The 22,331-nt window shown below is 36.5% G+C and overlaps 1 protein-coding gene across 3 annotated transcripts in view; it reads right to left on the minus strand.

Moving 5' to 3' along the window:
• PDS5B (PDS5 cohesin associated factor B) overlaps positions 1-22,331 on the minus strand; it is a 119,631-nt gene that overhangs the window by 37,538 nt on the left and 59,762 nt on the right. For all 3 annotated transcript variants that reach the window (XM_074815880.1, XM_074815881.1, XM_074815879.1), the window contains exons 14-23: positions 21,816-21,897; positions 17,856-17,904; positions 16,228-16,367; positions 16,035-16,150; positions 14,203-14,308; positions 12,139-12,299; positions 11,386-11,509; positions 10,437-10,595; positions 9,570-9,638; positions 4,730-4,866 (exon numbers count right to left, since the gene is read on the minus strand). In XM_074815880.1, coding sequence (XP_074671981.1) covers positions 4,730-4,866; positions 9,570-9,638; positions 10,437-10,595; positions 11,386-11,509; positions 12,139-12,299; positions 14,203-14,308; positions 16,035-16,150; positions 16,228-16,367; positions 17,856-17,904; positions 21,816-21,897 — 1,143 coding nt within the window. The remainder of the gene's footprint in view (positions 1-4,729; positions 4,867-9,569; positions 9,639-10,436; positions 10,596-11,385; positions 11,510-12,138; positions 12,300-14,202; positions 14,309-16,034; positions 16,151-16,227; positions 16,368-17,855; positions 17,905-21,815; positions 21,898-22,331) is intronic.

The raw sequence follows: 22,331 nt of genomic DNA on the forward strand, positions 1-22,331 counted from the left end.
GGACCTTGCCTTCACCTGACACTCTAGGCTGAACCATGCTTTGAAACTGAAAAAAATCTCATTCCCTTACACTGTCACTGAAAAGTACAGTTGTGTAGATTTAAAGAGGCATGGGGACAGAGTCATTTTTAGGGCTGATGAGGACAAATAACACCAAGACAATTACAGCATGACTAACGGCATACATGAGGTCAAATGTCTCCTGAACCCTGCCACTTTCAGTTAATTCCATTATCTTTAGCAAATTATACATTGTTTAAAAGACAAATGCAAGCTATGAACACAAAAATTGATGCTACATAGAATGACATCAGATCAAGTACAGCTGAAAAGATTACGTTCTGTATTGAACAGACAATTTTACTCTTTCCGAAGCCTGCTCTAATTTGGAAGGAGCAATGTCAGATTTGCACAGCAGGAACACAGTAAGCACTGCCAAAAAGATCTGCTCATTGCTTTCTCAAAGGGCGAAGAATAAAGGTCAGGAAGTGCCAACGAGATACCAGCAAGCTCTATACAGAACTACTGCGCCTGAAACATCACCTCCTCTGCTTCAAGTTTTGAGAGTATTTGTTAGCGTATGTGGTATAGCTCACACAGAGACAATGGAGACCTGCCCTCCTTGCAGCTTAGATGCTTCCCAAAATGCAATACTGGGAATCACAGAATAGCTACGGTTAGAAGGGACTGCTGGAGGTCACCTAGCCCGACCCCTCTGCTCAAGCAGGGTCACCTAGAGCAAGCTGCCCAGGACAGCGTCCAGATGGCTTTTTAGTATCTCCAACAATGGAAACTACGCCACCTCTCTGGACAACCTGTGCCAGTTGCCAAGTCACCCTCACAGTGAAAAAGTATCTCCTTGTGTTCAGACAGAACCTCCTGTATTTTAGTTTGTGACTACTGCCTCAGGTCCTGTCACTGTGCACCTTTAAGAACAACCTCCATTCAGTTATTTATGCACACTCATGAGATCCCACTGAGCCTTTTCTTCCCTAGGCTGAACAGTCCCAGCTCTCTCAGCTTTTCCTCATCTGTCAGATGCTCCAATCCCTTAAGCATTTTCGTGGTTCTATGGTGGGCACAATTCCAGTAGCTCCACATCTCTCTTCTAATGGGGAGCCCAGGTGTTCCATCAGGGTTCACCGTCAGGCCAACTAGCCTGTAGTTAGTTCTGTGGATCCTCCTTCCTGTCCTTTTTGAAGACAGGAGACACATTTGCTTTCCTCCAGTCATCAGGCTCCTCTGTTGATCACCATAACCATTCAAAGAGAATCAAGAGTGGCCTCATAATGACATCTGCCAACTCCCTCAACACTCATGGGTGCACCATGAACTTACATATGTCCAGTTTGCTTAGGTATTCTCTAACCTGATTATCTTCCCTCAAGGACATACTCCTTGCTCCAGACTCTCCCCTTGTCTGCAGGGCCTGGAATTCCTGAAGTCCAGTCTTGCTAGTAAAGACTGAGGTGAAGGAGGCATTCAGTATCTCAACCTTTTCCATGTCTTGTCTCACGAGGGCTCCTGCCTCGTTCAGCAGTGGGTGCACATTTTCCCTACTTTTCCTTTTGTCACTTGTTTAAAGAAGTTCTTCTGGTTGCCTTTGTTGTCCCTCACTAGCTTCAATTCCAATTGGGCTTTGGCTTTCCTAACTGTGTCTCAGACAGTGTTCTCTGTATTCCTGACAGGTTACATGTTTCTACTTCCACTTTCTGTATACCTCGTAGAACCATTGAATAGTTTGGGTTGGAAGGGACCTTTAAAGGTCACCTAGTCCAACCCCCCTGCAATGAGCAGGGACATCTTCAAGTAGATCAAGTTGCACAGAGCCCCGTCCAACCTGACCTTGAATGTTTCCAGGGATGGGGCATCTACCACCTCTCTGAGCAACCTGTTCCAGTGTTTCACCACCCACATTGTAAAAAATTTCTTCCTTTTATCTAGTCTGAATCTACCCTCTTTTATTTTAAAACCATTAACCCTGTCCTATTGCAACAGGCCCTAATAAAATGTCTGTCCTCATCTTTCTAACAGGCCCCTTGCAAGTACTGGAAGGCTGTTATAAGGTCTCCCCAGAGCCTTCTCTTCTCTAGGCTGAACAACCCCAACTCTCTCAGCCTGTCTTCATAGAATAGGTGCTCCAGCCCTCTGATCATTTTTGCGGCCCCCCTCTGGATCCACTCCAACAGTCCTGTCCTGGTTTTGGCTGGAATAGAGTTGATTTTCTTGAGCTGGGAGGGAGCACAGCTGGAGTGCCAGGGCTGGATTGGTCACTGGAGTCTTCCATATCATGTGATGTTATGCTCAGTATATAAAGGAGGCAGGTTCTCTCTCATTTCCGATCTGATACAGCAGGATCTTCATTCTGTTGGGATCGCTGTCTGGGAGTGGGCTAGGTATTGGTCAGCAGGTGGTGAGCAATCGCATTGTGCATTACTCATTTGTACTTTCCTTTATTGTTATTGTTTTATTACAATCACTAAACTGTTTTTTTTTTTTTTTTTTTATTTCAACCCACGAGTTCCCCTTGTGTTCCTTCAGTCATCTTCCCCCATTCACCAGGGGGGAGGGGGGTGATCAACTGCCTGTATGATGTTTGGCTGCCAGCTGAGTTCAAACCACGACAAGGTCCATGTATTTCCTGTACTGAGGACTCCAAAGCTGGACACAGCACTCCCAGGTAGGGTCTCACCTGTGCGGAGTAGAGGGGGAGAATCGCCTCCCTGAACCTGCTGTCCACGCTTCTCTTGATGCGGCCCTGGATACAGCTGGCTTTCTGGGCTGCAAGCGCACATTGTTGGCTTATGTCCAGCTTTTCATCCACCAGTACCCTGAAGTTCTTCTCAGGGCTGCTCTCAATCCCTCCTTTTGTGTTTTGCCAGGAGCTCCTTGCTCATCCACACAGGACTGCTAAAATATTGCCTGACCTTCTGCTGTGACACTCCTGAGCTTACAGAAGATGATGCTTGAATACTAACTAGCTTTCTTGGGCCCCTCCTTCCTTCCCTGGAAGGGAAGGATTGTCCAATGGGACTCTACTAAGCAGATCCTTGAAGAGGCCCAAGTCTGTTCTCCTGAAGTCCAGCACTGTGATCTTGTTTCCTGCCCTCCTTGCTGCCCTCAGGATTCTGAACTCCATTTTATGGTCATTACAGCCAAGGCTGCCCTCATCCTTCACAGACCCAACAAGTCCCTCCTTATTGGTGAGTATGAGGCCCATCAGAGCCCCTCTACTCATTGGCTCCTCTTTCACTTATGTCAGGAAGTTGTCACTGATACTCTCCAGGAAGCACCCGAATTATTTATGTGCTGCTGTGTTGCTCCTCCAGCAGGTATTGGAGTGGTTGAAGTCCCTCATGAGGGCCCAAGGCCTGTGAACATGAAGTTGTTTCTAGCTGTTCATAGGAGGACTACTCTTCCTGGTTAGGGGGCATACAGCAGACACCCACGACAGTGTCACCCATACCAGTCTGCTCTTTAATCCTAACCCATAAACTCTCAGCTGGCTCATCATTCATCCCCAGGCAGAGCTCCAAGGTCTCGGGTTGAAGGGTTGCCTTTAACACAGAGCAACCTTGCATGTCATTGCAGCTTTCTCCCTCCCCAAAAGTATTCTCAGCCCTCCATTAACTTCAATAACAGAGATCTGACCACATCATTACATACAGTTTCTATTATTATTTATAGTTTTGAGTACACAAGGAATGGGAAAATAAAATTTGTAAGACATGGACAGTAAGGAATCATCACTCCAAGCATGAAAATACACAGGACCTACAGAACTGATCTATTCACAAGCACTGGATAAGCCAAAAATATGCTCCAAGCAGTTATGCTGAAAAGTGAAATTACTGCCTCTTAATTCCCTAGTAACTACCATGAATGGTCATATTACAGAATTTATGAAACAATTATTTACAAGGAACTTTAAGAAAGACTGCACAGTTGCTACAAAGGTAACATACTAGACAATTCTCAGGTTTGCAGTTTTGCACACACAGCATAGGCTCTATCTGCATAATCGCTGTATAACATTAAGCTCTACCCAAAAATTAAAACCTTTTTACCAGTACTTATCCTTAATGGCTTTTGTAGAAATAAATTTTCAACGTTTGGCAAGCCATAACGGCTGACAACTTGTCACTTCTACCAGAGGGAATTAAGAAGATACCCAGAAAAACAAATGTTGTCTAAAAATCACCTAAAAGGTAAATTATTTATTGAGACATAATCCTCTTTACATATTTCCCTCTTCCTTTCACTTTTAGGGGCCTCACGGCATTAAAGTTTGCCTTCAAGCAGAAGTGCTCTGTACTAGCTACTCCCACCTGGTTTACTGCAACATGTTATTATTTTTTATTAGAAAGCCTGCCAATCAGCCTTTGACAACAACTGCTACATCAGGAAGAGCAAGTTGCATAAATTTAAAACCAATTTTCCACGGGAAGGAGGAAGTTACACAGTTTATTCTTGCAATATGAGTAATGGCTCTTTAAAGAAAGAGATAAAACAAAGAAGATAAAACCATTAAAATACAGCTATATCTACAGTGTTAAAAAACTTGACTCAGCAAATTTATGAAGGAATCCAGCCAAGCTTACCATTAGTTCTAACAAAACACAATGTATAAACTGTTAAGCAGTCTAACAGAATAGTTTAAGTACTACTTTGACTGAAACTCTCCCACTACATCATCACAGACATCAAAACGTTACCATCTGTTACATACCTAATTTTCCCCTGCTCTGTTAAATCTCCATCACTGTGTAATATTGTTGTTAGCAACCTCAGAGTAGAAGTTCCTGACTTGCTGTGGTTGTTCTTCATTCCTAGCAACCATCGAACCATCATCTTGATGGCCTGAATCTGAAAAAAAAAAAAAAATGATATGCAGAAGTCAAATCACACCATGAGCCTCATTTTTAAAGTAATCTTTATCATAAGTTTAATTACACAGTATTTTTCGCAAGTGCTTTTTGCTGCTACAAACATAAGCCTGTCAAGGCTACAAAACATCATTTAAATACTGAAAGATAACTAGACATATTCTCACTAGACAGCAATTTTTCACTGAAAGTCTCATGTATTTATTACAGCAAATAAAAATCATACAACATTTAGTTAAAGTTTGAACTATTTCTTCTACTAAGCAATCACATATTTCGTCCTGAGAAAACAGTATCTTAATTGAACTTGCATCCATTAAACACTGTGGAATAGGCAAAACAATTTATACTTATTAAGAAAATGTTACTGGATCAAAAAGCAGAACACATTTTCATCTTCCTACAATTCCTGTGCTTACACAATTCCTATATATTCTTTATTGGTATATGTAATATTTGAGTTAAATTAAAGACATATAAATTAAAAAACACTGCATAGACATTTTGACTGTTAGAGTTTCAACCTGTATTAAGATAACTCATCCTGGAAAAGAGTATTTCTTTCATGGCTATTTAAAGAAGCCTCAAAGCTTGTTACTTAGGATAACTTCCTTTTGCTAATGGAAACAGAGTGTTTTGAGGCAAGCTTCTAAAAGTATGCAGAATCCAGCAGCTATCATAAAACACTAAATAATTTCACATTTCTTCAGTGAAAATAAAGCATGAATTTGGAGATTCAGTTTGGTTTAGTATTTGAATTCCTTTGTCCTTTCATTTTCCTTCTATGTGAGAGCAGAGACAATAAAACAGAAAGAAGAGTATCCTCTTAGAGCAAAATGAAAATGCTCATCTGAATCACATAGACATCCTTGGGAAAAAAAACCAACAAAACCAAACAAACCAAAACACCAAACCCTTAAGTTTAAAACACAAAACTCTAAAGATTTAGAAAAACTAAGACACTTTTTGTACATGGTAACTTAAATTTTTCTTCTTAATAGGAAAGGCAGTTCTAATAACTTTTATATAAACATTCTCAATATCACCAAATGAAACTCATCATACAGTTGATCTATTCCATGTAACAAACTGATCACAATGGTCCCTTCAGATCAAAGTTCTATGATTGTTATCTATACATCAGTTTATTTTTTAGAACTGTAGCCCATTCACTCCACCTACAGAATTTTAATTCCATTGGGTAACACCAGCAAGATGTAGGATGTCTGTCACTCAAGAATTCAAAATGCAAATGGAGCTTCTGGATCAGAAATGAAATTATTTCGCCCTACCTTTCAAAGGGTCTTCCACTAAAACAGCTATAAGTATCCACCAGAAGGTTTTAAAAGCAGTAAAACCAGTATTATAATAATAGTAATAAGAGCAGCAGATTATCTTTTGGCAGCTTACCAGTTCTGTTTCTTCGTCATAACCAGTATCTGTAACCATCAGTGACTCCCATTTGTTGGAAGGATGGAAACATGCTAGCTCTATTAGGTATTAAAGTAAATGACGTATTCAGCCAGGGAACATGCTATCTTGTGTCCCGACATCTCTGGTCAGGTCCTTAGCAATTTCAATTTTAACCTCTGCTTCTCTCTTCCCCCTCCACAATTCCCTTTCCACAATTTTACTGTCTGAATCTACTCTAGTCTTCCTTCCATATAGCAAGTCCTAATCACAACTCCTTCAGAATTTACCTCTGAACCCACTATGTTCCCTGTTTCTTTGCTGGTGTTAATGATGTAGTGAAGACATTCCAGCAACCCTTCAGAATTAAGCATTCCCATGAAACTAGTACAGGGCATAACAATTCCCCCAGTCGCTGCTTCTGGCTACCTGAAGACTTAAACAAACATAACACTGAGTTTGCATCGCCCTCATTTTAAATTTTTTTCTTTGCAGACAAACAGGGTAACTATCAAAGGTTAACTCCAGCTGGAAGGAGTGTCAGGAGGATTCCAGTCCAATCTCCTGCTTAAAAGAAGGTCGGCTATGAAGTCAGACAATGTTGGTCTCAGTTTTGTCCACTGCGGTGTTGAAAGCCTCTAAGAATGAAGATGGCACAGGCTCTCTTAGCAACCAGCAACCTCTTGCAGCCTGTTCCATTGCTTGACTGTTCTCAGTTCTTTTCCTTATATCCAGTCTGAACCTTGTTTCAATTTATGTCCAATGAGCCCAGAATTCTCATCTGAGACTAAAAATTATTATACACAAGATGAAGTTAACATCAAAGTCAAAATACAACATGGGTCAGAACCATATCAGAGGCCACAAATGACTGCTTTGTACTCGACTTCGCAGCACAACATGAACTACATGTATTTGAAGTACAAGCAAAAGTGGTAGGACATTATCATTTCTTTCTGAGATAGTGAATATGTGACAGATCTCTGATTTGTCATATGAGAAAACAGCAATTAACTACTAGCTTTACATAAACTCCCAGTAGTGAAAAAGTATTCATTTTCAAAGATTAAAATTAACAATTAAAAATAATCCACAGATAGTTACAACCCTTTTCTCTGATCTAGAGGTTATTATCATGCCTCTGTTGTAAAAGTATAACGGGTTCCTGTCCCAAGTAGTGATCCTAGCAAGAGTCTTCCTACTACATCAACATTATGACAACAGCTACTTCAGGTTTCTACTGCTTGAGTTTTCAGATCCACAAAAGCTGCAGGTTTGTGCAGTAGTGAAAAATTTTAAAATGCCTACTTAAAGCACAGTTAGAGAAATAGGATGAGAAACCTTATATTGCAGTGTACATAGAAGGAAACAAATATCACTGCTACTATAACTCTCAATCCACTGCATGGTGCACAGAAGTATTCAGTACTGGTTACTGTCAAGAGAGATTACTGCTTACTTAAGTGCCAGGCATAGGAATTCAAGTCTAACTCATACAGTAATTAATCCAATTCATACTTAATACCGTACTGAAACATTTCTCTACAGACATCATTTCATTTAAAGTTTAGCATCCAAAACTAAGGCTAGCCTACATCAGTCTACATCTGTTAGGCTGGCCAATACTAAAATTGTCTTCATCAGTCCTTCCCCCTTTCATACTTCAACTTGCTAGTTTAAGATCCCCATTAGATACATTATACAGTTATGTTACAAAGGGAGAAAGAGGCTTTTAAAACCAGAGTGAAGAAAAATACACTGTCAGAGAGAAATCGTTTCTGAACTAATGGTGTGGCCTGCAGTGTTCGTTAAATATAGGCTTCTCAGTGGTAATAAATGCAAATTAAATTTGCAAATAAATTCTCACAGTAACTTGTTTTCACTTGCCAATAAATGCTTCTTAGGTTCAACTTCAAATTGCCTTAAGATTTTCTATAAGCCAATTCCTTTCCAAACAGCCAACCGTATGAAAAGTTTTATCAACATAAAAGCGCATTTTAGAGAGATATATTACAGCTTCACAAATCATTAAAAAAAAATTAAGAAAAACAATTAATGTTTACTACTTCAAGTTACATGTATAATCACTGAAGTGAAATCATGTCTATTTTAAACTAGCAAGTCATGAAATTGAAACAAACATGCATTCTTTTAACAGTTTTTGGAGTGTACTGTGTAACTATGGAATTGCACAAATACAAAAAATATCCTTGCTGTAGTCAAATGAATAAAAGCTAATAAATCCACTCAGAACACAACTATTTCCAGTAATGAGTTCTGTACCAAGCTGGAAACTAAAGTACTTACTCTACCAGCAGAGAAGGAGGCATGCTACAAAGAGTTTAACAACTTCAAGAGAGAAGCAAAGAACTTTTTAAAGCCATCAGAGCAACTTTATTCAAAAGGCGTTGGAAATTAAATGACTGCTATAATTAACTTAGAAACAGCATGCCAAGCACATGCATCTTTCTAATTCTAAAAGAAAATGTAAAAGCATAATCTATCCCTGTTCTGAAGAAAGGGCATTTAAAAACAATCATGGGATGTATTTTCCACAGCATAAGTCTTATTTCTGATTGAGTGAAAATATCTATTACCAACTCCAGAAGATGAAATAAACTTACTCCAAAAAAAGAACAAGTTTGAGATGACATTTTTAAGGAAAAAACCCAACAAGACCACCACCATTTAAACTGATTTTTTCTTCTTAAAACTAGGTTTTTCTCTAATACACATTGTACAGAGAGAAAAGCAATGTAACACATTTCATTAGAGGAAGCTGACAAATCCAAAACCAACTTTTTCTTTATTCCAAAACAGCACCAGAAGTTTCTTGGAATGACCTAAACATTCAAAAGAAAAAGTGAAGACTTTGTTTAAAGTCTCTATGGTATTTAACTCCTATGTTAAACAGGAAGAGAAAAAAAAAATAATTTTACTTTAACTGTGATAGTATCTGAAATACTTCAGTGTTCCACACCAAACCTAAGTCTATAAAAAGCTGTAAAAAAATTCAGTAAAGTGTATATGTAAATTCATTTACAAAAGTAAAAAAGTAGATGCTCCCAAAAGCAAATTATTTTCTTCTGGCAATCCAAAAATATGTATACTGATAAGATCCTCAATTTAAAAATAGTTACTTCTTTTTCACTTTTAGAAAGGTGACAAGTAAACAGTGAAAAGCAGTTGACAGTTTTAGGAATCCAGATATTTAACTTTCTTTATTAAGTATTACACACACAACCATAGGAAAATATCTTAAGTGCTACTTACTTTAACAAGAGTTTCAGGAGACACTTCCTCATCTGGGACCCAAAGTTTTGTTGTCTTTTTTCCTGGAAGCTAAACCAAATGTTACATTTTGTTACACTACTGTTACTCTTCAGTGAAACCTGCTGTAATCTCTTTCCTGTTTGCTTCTGGAAACAATACAGCAGCACTTACTGGTTAGCTTTATGCCTTCTGTATTTTATGGAAGTAACCATTACAGAAGTGAGGTACTGTTCTTACCTCGCTATTAAAGCATCAGCAAATTTAACAACAGTAAAGGGGTTTTTGTTGTTGTTACCTGGAAACTATTGCTTTAGAGTATAATAGCCATTGCTTGTGAAAGTAATTTCCAGTTTCCATATACAGTAGATTGGAACCTCAAAGAGCATAGTTTCAGACAGTAAATCTTTACCTAAACAGTGGCTCACAATGCACAAGTTCATTCTTTGCACTTTATAATCACTATCAATACAGAAGTATTAGAAAAATTAAAATTCACAGTCTTCCACTTAAACAGTGTATTTTAGTTTCAAATGTGTTACGCTTCCTAAAAAGATCACAACTTGCTTGCTCAAGTCAAGAGGCTAAGTGAAGTCAATACAAATTTTCACATTTTTTAACAAAAGACAAGTCATGAGTGATCAAATGCTGTGCTATACAGCTTGTTGCCTTTGTAAGGACTACCAAATTAGCACTATCTCCTTTCCTGTACCATGGGTTTTCAATTGAGTCAAACAGTACATGTGGAAATCAGAAGACAACTATATATACAAAAAGAATCTGCAGATTTTTGACTTTTCAAAAAGTACTTGCTGAGTACCATACTACAGGAGAAGTAGAACCTTAATATAAGGTTTTAAAAATACTTACCCTATCATTCATTAGCAAATCTTTAACGATAAAAGTGGCAACCAAAGATTTCAAAGGGGCAGCAAACTGATCAGGTGCTAGCATGGCTATATGGCCAATAGTAACCAACGGCGTAATGAGATGCTCAAAATTGCTTGGGTCCAGACTTTTATGCAGTGGCTAGAATATAAAGGCAACAAATTCAGGTATTACTGATATAACCTGTGTCTTATTGAGGGGAGGGCGGTGAGAGTTCTGTAACAAGTTGTCCATGTATATTTCTATTTCTGAAATACATCTTTAAAAGAACTATTAACTATTTACATTTAAAGACACATTCACCAACCCTACAAGTCTCATACAAATCAAAAGAAAAATCAAGACGACAGACAACATGTTTATCACATCTGGGTAGTTCAAAAAGTGGCAGCTCAAGCAGGACCATTTATGAAACAATGGATTAAAAAGCATCTTGTTGAAGAAGTGGGCATACTACATGTCAAGATGGCAATTTCAGTAATGGACTATGATTCAGGCTTCAAGATAAAAGGCCGATGAGCCCTAATAAGCATTTGCAGTTATAACTAAAAAAATCTATTTAAATAGTCTCTACCATAACTCAGTTTTCCATAATTTCTGTAACCATTTAAATAACTTGGGCCAATCCCACCAGGGGTGAGGAGTGGTGTATGGTTGGTCTTTCCATGAATAGTTCATGGTTCTAGCAAACCAACACTTTTTTTCACTCTAGCATCTGTTAAAATACATAACCCTCAACAAGATGGATCATGGGATACAAAAACACCCTCTGCTACCATTTTTCAGGACAAACTGTATGAGAACAAAGGAAAAGGGGAAAAATATCTTCTGTAAATTTTATACTAGTTGCCATATAAATTGCCACTACATCCCTTAGTGTACATATCCAATATAAGATTAATAAAAATTAATTTAAATATTTTAACTTTACCTCAAATATCTGTGCAAACTGTGTTTCTTTGCTGGAAAATATTGCATGGATGCAGTGAATAGCATACTTGGCTTGACGAGGGGGTCCCTTTTTAGCTTTATGATGCAACACTGGAAGCAAAGCACTTAAAAAAACAAACCAAAAAACAAACAACAAGAGATAAATAGCTTTTCACAAAATTAAAATCTTCCAAAATATCAAACTAGGAAAAAAAAGTACAGATATACATATATAAAACACAACACTCCTGGCAAAGGTGCTAATCGTCCTCGTTTTGGCAATTTCTTCAAAGAAAGAAGAATAAGGGTTAATGGCTTGCAAGTAAAACCCCCTAGGTTTTGTTGATAAAATATCATGCAGTAAAACATACATTTTATCTGCATGAATTACTAAATGCTCTTTTGGAAATATCATTGTCTGTACATCCCCATTACATTGCAAAGAATGTTGTTACGTTACCATATATTTAATTTTGGAAAAAACATAAGTAATTCTGAAGGGCACAGATAAAAATTATAGTAGTATCAGTGACATATCAGCTGTCACTACTTTGAATATATTCATTTCACTTCCATTTTCCAAAAAGCACTGCATTTTAAGTCATTCAGAATCTCTTTCTTGTTTTACCTGAAGTAATACTTTCTTCCAAAAGAATGAAGGATAATGCTACAGCATGCAAAAGGAAAAATGAGAACTTCCAAAATCCCATATAGTAAAGAACACTACTCAAACAGAGTAAGAAATACAACTTACGATCGTATATGAGGAAAGTCTTCTTCAATTTTACTTCCTGTGTTTTTGAAAATTTGTAATGCAGCTTCTGCCACTTTTTCATCATCCATTTTCAAGCAAGCCAGGAGAGATTCAAAAGTTTCAGCTGAATGAAATGAGATGGGATGCGTAAATGAAAGTACCTGCCAAAATAAGATGAAAGCCATGTTAACATTTTTTAAAGCTCCACTTATATAGAACATTCCATCAAGAGTCATTTTCCACTGCCATACTGGAATATTTGTAACACACAGCCTGGTTTTGCCATGTGATCCACATTTCTCTGACTTTTTCTTTTTTGCACCTCCTAAACTTCTCTGTCTTTATACATTATCTCATTGGTTTTAACTTATTTCTCCAGTCTCAATTTCTTCTCCTATTATTTTGAACATGTACTCAGTGGCTTCACCTACATTAGCAAGTACTGGGTTACAACAGAAGCAGGTCTTAGGAGAAACACACTTGATGCTAAGGAAGCAATATTCACATTTCAGGGGTTTTACTTCAGAGCATTTCTAGACTGACTGAACCCACTTTAGCCACCGCAACACAACATGTGCTTCTGAAGCCCATCTCAATTTTGTTTCTCTAAAAGGAATCCAGCCTGTGTGCACCCAGACTTCATGCTTGCTTGCTAAGTGGAACAACTGGTTGTGCTCTGAGGTGAAGTTCCTATCTCTAAAATAGTAATATAGGCATACCCAACAGGGTCTCTAGTCCATCAAACTTTCCACAGCAGCTTACCAGATCCTGTACCTCTCTTTCAGATTCTTGGACTCTGTTTTTGACAGTCCTCCCGTATTAAAAGAAGAAAACCCCATTTGATCCTTCCTGAAAGTTTGCCTTCTCTTCAAGCGGCTGTTGATTATTAGCTTCTTTCCACATAATATTCTGGCCCGTGGCAAAGAAATGATCCTCAAAAATCTAGGCACTTCTTCACACAGAGTTTTCTATTTTCACCTAGTTACCTTCCTCCCCATTTCACTGTATGGCATTCCCTTTTCTGGACTCTTACACTTGTCCTTTCTGGATTCTTCTCATGATGTACAGATCACTTCCTTCAGGGCAATCATACTCCTCTTCCTTAAATGTGTCATGCTAGTTCATATGATTATGTAAGTACTGACCTGGAAGCCTTCTTTCAAATACATAGTCCTTTATGACATGATTCATTCTTACTCAGATTCATTTTATTCTACTGGCTTTTTGTGCTTTTATCTAAATGTGCACATCTGGCTAAAGAGTCACATGCTCTCAGATGAATCTACTAGGCCCTTAGTTGATCTAAGATATTCTGAAAACTTCAGTATGGGAGCCCTTTAGATTTTGAGCCCTCTGAAAAATCTGGACACACAGCTGGACTACTCCCAACACTATCACACAACTGAGGTGGTAATATGGCACAAGTACCTTTCTGTGCAAGTACAAGAAAAGCTGACACTACATAATGCTTTTAGCCTAAAGTCTTTGAGAGTAAGTGAAACAAAAAGCCCTATGTAGTTGCATTTAAAAAGTTTCACACTTTTAACAGTATTTGTAAGTAACACAGTAATCAGCCCTTTTCCTCCTAGGAAAAAGGGAGAACAGAGTAAGAAATTATGTACCATGTCCCCAGAAATGCACCTTGATGGGGTTTGCTATGTTAATTGAGTCTCAAAGATTACACATAGTTGAAATAAATAAGACCCCTATTTATAAGGGCCTCAGGGGAACCATAGTATTGTACTGATATGCAAGTACAGTGCCAAAACTAGTATAAATATATTCACAAACTGATGAATTCACACTCTAATAATCCAAACTCAGCTGCTGATGTCACACATGCAACTACTTTTGAATTCCACAAAAACTTCTAAATTATTTATAAAATAACCTTACTTATGTGCCACATAAGATGAGCATAGAGAACAAAAAACAAACCAGTATTCTTCCAGATAGTGTCTTTAGTCATAAGCATGTGGTAGCTAAATACTAATTAAAAATTTATTTTAACAAAGTTGCTTCAAAAAGTTTCACATGCTCACTGACCACCAGGAGCATACTTGCCTTAAGCAATTCAAGACCTGCTCTGATTGCCTGGTCAGTAGGAACACCCTCATCTTCATCATCAGCTGTTCCATCTATAGATTTATTTACTTGCTTGATAAGGGCACTGAAAAGGAAAACAAAAAAAGGCCTTTTATTTAATGCAATTTCACTGTGTATGACTGTTTTCATAAGTTTAAGACATAGTTTTATTAAAGGAACTTACTTAAAACATAAGTTTGTTATAAAACAAATACTTCAACTACATATATAATCTGGTTGCCCTTATCTCCTATTTAAATCAAAACTTATGAAGCATTAAGTTAAAAAATGTTTATCCATCATGAATTAAGAACTATATACAAATTACTCTGGAAGGATGCCCAAAGTAAGAGAACAATTTGAGCATTACAAGCAACAAATTCAGATAAGAATTAAGGTGAGGTTACTAGCTGCTATGGATTCTTAATAACTGTTTATAATGTTTAGTCTATAAGCAAGAGAAAAAAAACAGAACAAAACACTGAACAGCTGTGCTAAGTGTTGATGAAAACTTTAAAAGACCTGTCTCCTGCATATTTCACCTTGACAGTAATGCTTGGGTTTTTTTTACACTGTACCCTAGGAAAGGAAATGGTGATTATCCAAATGATCCTATTAGTGACTGGTGTAGGCAGCTTCCCTATCAAGAACTGAACAATATTCAGATTCCTTCAGTACATCCTGTAAAACATATTTATAGAAAAAAATAAAATAAAAAAAAACACAAACCAAAAAACCACACCAAAAATAAATTAAAAAAACCCCAACTGGTGGCAAACCAAGGGAGAGACCTCCTAGTCAGACTTCCCAGACTTCCAATTTTTTTTTTCCCTGCCCCTAATTGGGCAAAAATGACCATCTATTAAAAAAACCAAACAGTCTGAGCCTCAAAAATGAACCAGAGGGTGAACGAAATTTTACAAAGATGGGAGAAGACCAATTCTGTGGCAAATTGAAAATATGTGGGTTTTACTACTTTTTTTTGCTTGTATACTGCATGGCAGTTAGTCAGTAGGTAGAATGTGAAATAAATATTACAACGATAAATAGTACAAGTGAGTATTGCTTTAAATATATTTTCTATTGCTTCTATGAATGTGAAAAATATATCTTCAAATTTCAAGTAAAAATCCAGCTATACATTGTACTTAATCCAAGATCAGAAACAGATTTTTAAGTGAAATCTCAATGGCTCCATTACATTGCATACATGACAGGCAGAATCGCAAAAGCTCAAGTACTTAAAAGGCAATTACTATAGTTGGAATTAACAGATAAGAATTTATCAGTATTTAGAACTAGTCTTCTCTAATAAGGTAGCACATATCTCAAATACAGCTGTTAAATAATCATTTCAGCAATTACTTTTTTCCTCTCCCATAACTTCACTGGCTTACTCTTCCTTAAAGTCTTGATGCATCATCACCATAATCTTTACTTCCTCAGTTAAATTACTATTTATGTCACTATGAGTTGATTTTCTGGGTGGAAACTTTCCATGAATAGCCATGGACAGAAGTTTCTTTTAAAGTAAGTCAGTCACAAACAAAACTTTGCCCATGAGCAACACATTCATTTTTACTGACAGGTTGTCCCAGCTGTGCTGAATGACAACCCAATTGTTTCTGTGGCTACATTCTGAATGAAGACACAAAAACCCATAAGCAAGGGGAAACAGAAGAAAATACTATAGGTCACCAGACCTTCAACCGCACCCACCCAATCCATTACTGCTTGTGTTTAATGGTGAAATAAGAAACCCCAATTTCAAACCCTATGATCTACAGCCAACGACACACACACAAAAATACCTGATGGATTCGGTATCAATGTGCACAGGAGCAATTCTCTCAAGAAGAAACTTTATCATTTCCAAGAAGGGATTTGTTGGTTGTTTTGGATTGCCCAACTTCTTTGTTATTTCCCTCTGCAATATAAGTTTCAAGTAAATTTATAATCAATTCAGTTCCAAAAATATTCACAGATTTTAAGAGCATTTCTTACCACACATCCTTCAGCCTGTTTGCAAGAACATGTTGGGCTAACAAGCATTTCTAACTGACTTCTTATTTTTTCATCATCTTCCAGGACTTGAGTGAACTTCTTCATGAAATCTTGAGCTTTCCCTGGATCAGGAAGGTTTCCTTTAAATAAGCAAAAGTAATTACTATTTCTTTTAATAAGTATCAGTATTGTAAATTACACAAGTTTGAAGTGTCACACCAGCAAAGTTCCTATGTGTGTTTAAGTTAACCAAGAAGGGGGGCAGGGGCAGGGCCGGGCAGGGAAACAACAAAAACCCAAACCACAAAACACCTTAACATGTGCAGACATAGCTATGAGGACACCAATTCCTAAAAAATTTGTGTAGCCACAGACCTCCCCTGGCTATTTGCTTTCCTTCCCCTTCACATGCATTTTTAAGCAAGTCTAGTTGTTAATAACAACAACTGAAGTTGCCCTCAGAATGCAAAGTCTATACTTCACAGAAAAATATACTCTGTATATAGACCACCTGATACAAGCATGAAAAACATCAAAAGGGTGTTTTTGCTAAACTGCCCCTTCACTAAACATAAGCTTTACAACAGTTTCCAACATTTAAAAAATAGCTTTTAAAATGCATTTCTTAAACTACATATTAATTTTATATTTACTTTTTATACTATAGCAAGATAATTTATTGGCAAAGTATTAGTATACTATCTAAGATGTTTCATATTTTTAATACAGTAGGTGTTAAGCAAACTTGGTGCAGAAAACAGTATAGAACTGTAGGATAGTTAGTTCAAAACAAGTTCTACTAAGTATTTGTTTTGCTGTATTGATTTTTTTTTTTTAAATGCAACCCACAACTAGAAGGATCAGAAAAATTACAAACTGAACAACCTTTAAATTATAAACAAAAGGAAAAAAGGATTTGGAACATGGCCAAACAAGTAGAAAGATTCCGTTTTTCCTCCACATTTTTTCTAAAATGTACATAGCCTTAAGTAGTATCTTTTTCTGCCAGAATAGTTGGCATTTTTTTAAAAAAGGTTGATTTAAAAACAAAATTTCAGAATTGTAAAGCAAGTTTTTCTTCTTTGTACTGGTTTTAATGCTATTGGCATGGTGGGCTGGGGGGAACAAGAAGTGGTACTTTGGGGTTGGTGGTTTTTTCTTTGCCGAGAGCTCAAGTTACATAGAAGTTCTTCAGTTTCCAAACTGCCTTCCCTGCTAAGAAACGCAAACTCTTTTGCATTATCCCAATGGCACTTACAATACCAACACCTCAAAAACAAGTAAGGTAGTAGATAGTTCAGTAGGTTAGTTAACATCACTTAATATATATTCTATAATAAATACTAAAGCAGACATAACACCCTAGGTGATCTAGATTTTGAATTAGTTCACAACAGATGCAGCCAAAGTGTCATGTGATAAGCTTCATGACTGGAGGCTTTTTACAGTAAGAAAGTAATTCTGCTTACAGTTGTCTTGATTTTTTTAAAGCATATTATTACATCATGTTATTTGTTATAAGTTTCATCTGTTACAAAACTTTTTATAAGCTTATCTCAAATGATTTTTAAAGCAAGAAGGCAATATAGTTCAATTTTTAGACAGTGTAAATACTTCAACTGACTTACTTGTTATAACCATCACTTTTGAGAATATAGCTTTACTGCTGGCATCTGTCTGCAAGTCACAAAATAAAAATGGATTAAGTAAAAACTTTACATTATGTATTTCCACTTGAATACTGAATGAGCAATTCTATAATGCGTTATCAACAAGTCAGCACCCATTTTGCTAACACATCAGTGCATTAGAAATCAAAACAACCACTGCGAAATTATTGCTAGACAGTTACAGGAAGTAAAAGGTAGATCATGCCTACAGTATCACTCTCTCGCATAAACCTACATAAAATATTTTTATTACTTTTCAATCTACTATAGAACTTATGAACAACACAAATGGGTTATTTCTGTAACTGTTTTCCATCTAAAGCCTCTGCTTCTAAATATAAAACAAACAGCAAGCATTAAATTCACTTTATCTTCTTGTTCAGATATTGATATTAAGTAGTCTTGGTAGTAGTTGCCACCTTATTGTAAGGAACAGAGCAAGTCAGTAATAAGACAATTGCTACCCCTGTTCATCTGAACAGGGAAGGCAAATGATAGCGGTGTAATTGTGAAAGTAATAATCAGGTACCATGACAACAAAAAAAGTGAAAACATAACTGCAATTCAGGATATCTGTGAAGCCTCAATTTCAGTGAAACTGTTGTTGATAAAGTCATCCAACAGCACCTTACGAGCAAAATAAGCTACACAAAACAGTCTTTTAATCTCGTTTATTTCCTTTTTGTCAGTAATTCTTCTGGTACAGAATTTCAAATGCCAAATGCAAAGTCCACCTTAAGAGATAGTTCTGACACTGAGTAAATGGAACAGAAAAAAAAGAAAACAATAAATTTCACAGCCAGGTAGAACTACATAGCAAGTACATTTTCTTTATGAGACTATGTTTCTAACAAATGAGTTATATTTCTACAACATATCACCTTCTACTGAAGGTAGACAAACTAGTTCCCAAGATGCTTTTTTCCCACTTCTACAGACTATGAAGTTTTATGGAATTATACTGAAGTTTGAAATATTAGGGAATTATCAGTAAAAATGACAAAGGGAACCCTTATCTGTATAGTGAAGATAACACCCTAATCATCTTCAGAAAAGTGTTCCAAGGTGGACAAAAGAAGAAAAAAAAATTGAAATATTTCATTGCTGTGCAATAAGTGTTTTTACAGAACTCTAAAATCTTCACAGGTAAAACGAAAATGGGAACATGAAAGAAAATTCAAGCTTACTGCAATGCTGTCAAAAGCATATAAAACCATCAGCTTCCAAACCATAAAGGAAGCTGCTCTTTTGCCAATTTACTTCTGACAAACTTCAGTGACATAATTTACGAAGTCTGCAAAAGTTCATAAATGAATGTAAACAGTATCAGTTATGGGCTACAACTATCAAATTATATTCATCTGAGAGAAGATTTAAATAAGAACACAACCACACTTCATAAGCTTTCACTGAAAAGTATTTACATTTACAAAGAACAGTGTTTAGCCACCACCATTGCTAGAATTGTCCTTTACAGAACTCCCTTTATAAAAGACAAAAGTGGTAGTAGACAAGCCTAAAAACTATAAACAAGAAAATGTCAAATCAACTCAGGAGCTTCACCTTAGAAGAAAAATAACTCTTCTTATCAAAGTACTTAATGTGAGGCAAATGAAGACCTACAGTGGGCCTTTTCATCAGGTTCATACTAGGAAAGAGCCACTAAGAGGTAGTGTAGCAAAACACTAACATTTTCTCATAAAAACTTCAAGACAGAGGTCAAATTCTTGTTCAGGCACATCTAATGTCTTTGCATTTTATTAATGAAACCTGCACTCTTATCTTAAACACAAATATTTAATTATATGAACTAATTATTAATTTGGGGGAAAAAACCAAACCAAATCAAACAAACAATATAAAGAGCGGCACAGAAATAAAAGTTTTTGTAAAAATAGCTAAGCATCTGCATTGGGCATAATGGGCAGGATTTAGGGTAGCAAAGGGCTGCTGGGGTGACCTGTGCAGGAGGTGGTCAGGGACTGCCCTGTGCCAACCAAAGCTGCTTCCAGCCAGCTCCTCAAGTGACAAACCAACCCACCAAAACTTCACCCTGTCAGAGAAGCCTATGGTGTCTCTGACAAACATATTTAAGACAGGAAACATTGGAGAAAGTATGATGCTAAGAAGACTGTGGCTGGTGAAGGAACCCATGCTGCAGCAATGGGTAAGAGACAAGGAGCAACAAAAGGAAAGGAACCACCATGCCCTTACCCCCATCTCCTGTGCTGCCATTGCCTCACCAAAGGGACTGAGCATAACGTGTGGTGAGGGCCACACAAAGCAGGGAAGAGAGGTCTCCGAAGGGGAGCTGAAGGCTGTTTCTCTAAGTGTTTATTTGTTCTCATTTATTTCTCAATACCAGAATAAATAATTAAAAGTTTATGTTAATTGACAATAAACTAAATCAAGTAAAATTCCCCAACTCAAAACCATTTTGTTGCCTGCTGTAGCATCTCAGACTAACACAAGCCCCCTGAACTCTCCCATGTAGTCCTGCTACTCAAAAGGATATTCAAGTGCAGAGAATTAGCACTTAATAGTGGAAGACAGGATAAAAGCCACATGGACAAATGCAAACATGTCAGCAGCATACACTGTTCTGAATGCGATGCTTATGCTGGCATTTATCAAAACCTGAATGTTTAATTCCGTATCATATCAAATATTTTACAATTGAGAAAGAACTTCTATTACACCTCCCTGAAAACGAAAGGCAAAATTGAAATTTCACTTTCAACTGAAATGTAGAAAATATCAAGAAACTAAGGTTAAGCTACAGCAAAGAATATTAAACAGTACATGAAAAATATTTCAATAGTCACCGAAATACAATGAAGTCATGTTGTACTAGCAATTACTGCACTTGGAATTTAAAACAACATTATAGAATGTTTTAAATTCACTAAGTCAAAATTATAAATGTCACTGTAATCAGGACTGAAACAGTAAGGGATACATTTTGATTTGATAAGTCTTTCCCTGTCTGCAAGACAGTAGCATTTCTAAGCAGACACATTAAATAATCCAACCACACAGTTACCCACTCTTCCTGGTTGAGTTAATTCCAGAAAGTAGATATTTCAGTCATAAAAACTCATTAAATGGGGATATGAGTATATACGCATATAGAAAATAAAAATCACACACACACACATATATACAAATGTGAGCATGGCAACACTTTCTACTGTGTATTATTTCTGTTAAAAAAGCATCAGATTAAACTTTTAGCATTCAAGTCAAGTTCTAACCACATTCCAAATTATACCTGTTAATTTCATTTTACGATTTTCTTTTCCCCAACAACATGAGCACACACATACACCTAACTAAAAATCTAAATTTTACTTTATGAGAATATCCTAAATGCTCAGTATTTTTTTTTTCCTCTGAGCAAACCTGTAAACAAAGATCTTAATTATAGTCTGAGATCTCCAATACAACATTTAAAAAGTTTCCAAGAGGGAAAAGAAAGAAGTAACCTGTTGGGATAAAAATATCCCCGTTTCTTGAATGAATCATACATAAGATAAGAAGTTGCAGCGTAGAGGTACTTTTTCTTAATTAGTCAATTTGGCAGTCAAAAATAATATCCTGGTTTTTACCCTCTTTCAAGAGCCAGAACAATCCTGGCAAGATGTAACTCAAACACTGGGAGCAAATATTTTCATATCAAATGACGGGCAAAATCTTTTTAAAATTTCTATAACACCCCTTCCCTCTTCAATTTTACTAACAAAATGTATATACTTTTCCTACTGCAAATGTAGTCTAATGGAACATCAGATAACTTTCACAATATTTTCTATCTGTCATTAAAAATAAGCTTAAGATAGTCAAACAAATAGATTTTTTTAAATAGCATATTAAGTAAAACTGCATATTCACTGTGGGATAAAGATAAATTGAACTCACTTTGGGTTGTTTTATTAGGTCAACTAAATCCTTTACTTGATGTCGTAGCAGATTTTGACATTTCCACATTTCATTCAATGCCCTAAAAAAAATTTTAAAAAATTAAGTTGTCAGAATAATCTATTCAATAAATAACTGTTCAATAAGAACCCTTAAATTCTTTTCAACTTCAGACTCAGAAATACGCTTATCACCTGAATTTTCACTGCTGTGTGAGCAGAGGGTAAATGTTTCCTACTAGCATGATATGGAAAATTTAATTGGTCATATTAGACTGGAACAAAGTGAGATTTTTTTTAAGCAAATTTCATTTCAGATGCTTAACTAAACTGCCTTTAAAAGAAGTACAAAGTAACTGATGTCTGGCCTATAAAGAACTCATGTGTACAAGCCTGAAATTCCTCTTCTAAAAATATTCCAAGAAGCAGGCTAAAGCAAATGTTTAAGATTTTTATCATCAAAACAATGTTTTTCTTGCACACAGAAAGCAGCTAATAGATTAATAAATTGTGAAAA

This window comes from Strix aluco, chromosome 2, assembly GCF_031877795.1.
Source record: "Strix aluco isolate bStrAlu1 chromosome 2, bStrAlu1.hap1, whole genome shotgun sequence".
Taxonomy (NCBI): Eukaryota; Metazoa; Chordata; class Aves; order Strigiformes; family Strigidae; genus Strix; species Strix aluco.